At 37.0% G+C, this 4,412-nt stretch overlaps 1 protein-coding gene across 1 annotated transcript; it reads right to left on the bottom strand.

Annotated features, from left to right (window-relative positions):
* Window positions 1-282: 282 nt before the first annotated feature.
* On the bottom strand, window positions 283-1,257 carry LOC133180036 (uncharacterized). Its single transcript, XM_061314647.1, has one exon. The coding sequence runs from the start codon at window positions 1,255-1,257 to the stop codon at window positions 283-285; it is 975 nt and encodes a 324-aa protein (XP_061170631.1).
* Window positions 1,258-4,412: the final 3,155 nt, after the last annotated feature.

The raw sequence follows: 4,412 nt of genomic DNA, 5'->3' as shown, positions 1-4,412 counted from the left end.
TCCATCTTGTTTTACGGCTTGATAAAGTTTTTCTGGACCTCCAAATGCTCCCAGATTTCCAAGAGTGTAGTAGAGTTTTCTAAAATAATCTGTATACTTTGACATCCTGTACCTGACTGATCATTTTTTCTTCTTATTGTTGTATTATGTACCAAATAAATCATAAAACATTTTTAAAGTATATTCTTTTTTATTATTATGAATATCCTGATGCAGTTATACGTATGTACATATAATAGTATTTTATACCACATGAGCAATACAATTTAATCAAGAACACTGTCATTCATTGTCACTTTCAATTGTCAGCGTGTCTTGTAAGTCACCGACATTACATTCCATGGACACATCTATCTTAGGCTCGTAACCAAATGGACTACATTCTGGGCAATTCAACATCCCAAGCTGATTTTGATGGGACTCTGTGAATGCACAAAGTTCGGTGTCATTTAATTCTGGAACAGACTGTTGAACTTCCTCAAGGGCCTGTAGTAATCTGTTCAATTTGTATTTGTTCAGGGTCACGCCTCTTCTAGTTGGAACCGGTTCCAGGGCATCATCGGGCTTCCAAAAGTGTTTGATATCTACTGTACCATATCCGGGAGTAATCGAGACGTACACTCCCCCTCCTATATGACATTTCATTTCTTCGTCTGTTCTGTTGTGCAGATGATTTTGGATATCTGGAAGAATGGATTCAAACCTCAACCATCTGGATAATGGAAATGTTACTCCCTTCTTTGTGGGTATCAGACCATTGTTGGCTGCTGTAAACTGACGGATGTGTATATTGATTCTGTCTTTGAAAGACACGGCTGTGAGGAAAAGTTCACCATCCAGATTGATTCTGCATCGCTCATCTTGAGATATTTGTCGTGCTACAGAATCACTCTTTGGTTTGCTTTCAGCATACTGATTTTTGGCCGTGTTTACAGCTAAGGATCTGGCCATAGCTAATTTCTTATCGTACCCGGACATGGCATCTTCGCTGTCAGTGAGAAGCTTGGATAAATCTGTTTGGCCGGCTTTCATCAGCGCCATTCGGAGACCTCTAAAAGCCTTCTGTCCTCTCCGAAGAATGATGCTGAGTAGTTTTCTGTTTTGATCGTAATTGGTCTTCTCAGTCTCAATTTGTTGCTTCATTTCGTCTGTGATAATGTTAGAGTCATAAAGATGTCTGGCAACCGTGGAGGTCCTTATTTTCTTTACCAGGGTCGAGTAGTTCTTTTTTATAACATCCTGATGTTTTTGCTCCATGTCTGTTGAAACGATGTTATGCCTAGTAAGATCGGCTTAGATCTGATGAAAAATGTTTATAATCACTTCGTTTTATAGCAAATTATCACGTGGGTTGGTTGACCGTAGACGGCCCTAGGAGTGGTGCCCTCAGATGACCCTACGAGGGATGCCCGCAGACGGCCCTTACAGTGGTGCCTGCAGACGGCCCTAAAAGGGGTGCCCGTAAAGTGCCCTCAGACGGACCCATGACGTCATTGACCCTGACAAAAAACACCAGACAAACATTCTACAACCCTTTTTTTCTGAGTTACTTTACAAACTTTATAACTGATTTTGTGCTTTCAAAATAGATTCGTCCATATGATCTACATATGTTTTCAGGTATTGCCAGTGTTTTTTAGTCAAGGTAATACCTTCGTCACTCGGTTTTCCGGAATAAAACCGTCTTATGTCAATCTGTATGGTTTCGTTGTCACATATCATAGCGTATACGTCGTTGGAAAGCGGGTACCGATCCACGTAAGAACAAGTTTTATGCATATCTTTTTCACTGACAATAGTACACAGAGAAATGATAAGTCCAATCACCATAAAACTAGGTATCATGATTCCAATATTCTTTTTCAATTTCTCTTTTAACATATCTTTAACACTATCACTTTTTAGAATTTCCATCACAACCATTTGCTCAGCCATCTTAAATAAAAATGGTTTTGCTCAACCTTTGCATGCCGATTTATATAGAGAACTCGTATGACGTCATTTTTTTACTGTATAAGTCTGATTCTCTTTAGGGTCTTGGAAATTATCTTTTTTTCGTCACAACTTTCCGTTTTACTAAAATTTAATATTGTTCAGATCCTCAGCTGTCTCTGTTGTCCCAGATTGACCTCAGACATTTTTATGTCGTTTAATTTTAAATGTAGGATTGTTGACAATAATATTTCGGCGTGTTCAATTCTCCTTTTAAAATGTGCTCTATCTATAGCATACTGCATCCATATTCCTTTCCGTTCTTCAAGTGGTATTGATATAATTTGTACATGATTGTCAAATTGAACTTTCTTCTGCATTTTGTTCATCTTAAACACTCTACATTACTGATTACAGACAGTATTTTTTAGGCATAATCCGACGTTTCAATAGGTATTCATTTGTTCCCCAGCAATCTGCAACATCATATCCTTCTCTCATTTTCTGCTTAAAATCAGTAATACAATCTTCTTTTTTATCAAACCATTTGCTCTCTAAAAGTGTCCATTTTTTTTTCATCTCTTCTGATACAATTCCACGCTAAAACTTTCCACTTGTACTGTGTGTTGCTATCACCCATGGTTAAAAATAAGATGTTTATGTATTGTTAAATATATATATATATGAGTGGTGTCCTTAAACAGCCTTTGGAGTGGTGACCTCAGACGGCAGTAAGAGGGGTGCCCGCAGACGACCCTAAAAGTGGTGCCCGTAAAGTGCCCTAAGAGGGGGTGCCCGCAGACGGTCCTAAGAGCTGGTGCCCGCAGACGGCCCTAAGAGGGGGTGCCCGTAAAGTGCCCTCAGACTACCCCCTTTACTACTCATATCTTACCTATTAATGCAGATATTTATAAAAAAATCTCAGGTGCCTACTTTTACGATGTGTTACCGTCGCCATCTTGTTTCGTCCAATCCGGCACGGGATCACGACAGTGAGCTTGGTAGATATCCATTGACCAGAGCTCCAGATAAGGTGCGTATTTGCAGAAATATGCATTGAATTTTTCAAAATACGCATTAAAAATTAAATCAGGGCGTACAATTACGCATAAGCATTACACTACGAAAGTACTGCGTACGACAGATTGAATGTTAACTACGCAGCACAGTTAAGGCTGCAGTAAGGAGGCGGGGCTTAATTTATACGGGAAATGCTTACTATGACATCACACAAAAATATAAGTTCTTCAAATTACCTCAAAATGAAATGATTTGTTATTTTAAACTGTTGAATAGCTTTAAACTAGATCAATACTAACTAGTGCATGCATTATTGTCGTTGGTTAAATCCCACACAGCAATATATGAACAATTCACTGATCGCAATGCACTTGTCAATGTGACGTCATATCGTAAAATTTGACGCAGTTTGTTTGCAGTGAGAGGCGGATCAAGTTATATTTATACAATGAAAAATGTATTTTGTAATTAAATAAATATAAATTGTAGATATATAAGAGGCCATTAACTTGGATGTGATGTCTATTTTATGATTTTATTAATATACTTCCCGTACATTCCCCTAGACAAGCGATACTGTCGTATATTTGTGTGCATATTCATTGAAGGGTAATAGAAGGGTCGTAATAAATCGATATATTGCAAGGGTATACCCTCAATGAATTATGACAAGCTTTTACACATAAACTCAAGAAGTATGAAGATATTTTAAAAGTGCTGCGAACCTGTTTAAATCTTGCAAATGAATTAATTATATCTATATTTAATGTACTTGACCAGCAAAATATTCAACATACGGTCTTACAAATGTAATTTTAGCAATTAGATAGTAGAATCTATATAGGTTCGCAGCACTTTTCACAAACTACAGAAAGTGTTGAAAATAATTATATGATAAACTTAGATTTTTAACTTGGTTATGCCCTTGCAATATTAGAATTTATAGATGACCTCAATACTTCAGGTAAATTTGCTAAAATCACGTGACTGCCCCATCACGTGACACGTCTAAATAAGAAATCTAATCGTCCTCAACATTTAGTTTTCGACCACATTGCATTTGTCCGATAATGGTTAAGTCCTAAGAAGAAACTCCCATCCTTGTAAAGGATGTATTTTCTATCTAAAAAATTCACCGGTATTTCCATTTGGCACCTTAACTGTACTGCGTATATAATTATGTGAACTGAAGTCAGCTCAGTGTTTGAATTTTATCAAAAGGAAATTTTGATTAAGCGTATTCGGAATAACCTAGGCCGATTTCCAGTTCGGGAGAAAGATTTGAATATTAAAAACTCGTATTTTGTCTGATAATATCACAGATTTCCACTGTTCAACATCCAAATTTTCGTTCTTGACGCGTACAGGTCGATATTGTCAAAATTGCGCTAAAACACGTATGGTGTCTTATTTATTCTTTATCACTGTTTATTAAACAGTTCTTGTATATTTACCATTTT

This window comes from Saccostrea echinata, unplaced genomic scaffold (genome assembly GCF_033153115.1).
Source record: "Saccostrea echinata isolate AGI-Se365-2 ecotype Australia unplaced genomic scaffold, CSIRO_AGI_Sech_v1 ptg000005l, whole genome shotgun sequence".
In the NCBI taxonomy this organism is placed as follows: Eukaryota; Metazoa; Mollusca; class Bivalvia; order Ostreida; family Ostreidae; genus Saccostrea; species Saccostrea echinata.
This window is presented reverse-complemented; position numbering and strand designations above follow the sequence as displayed.

What these genes read in the sequence shown, in the direction of transcription:
- LOC133180036 (XM_061314647.1), bottom strand. Translation starts at nt 1,257, where the DNA reads ATGGAGCAAAAACATCAGGATGTTATAAAAAAGAACTACTCGACCCTG.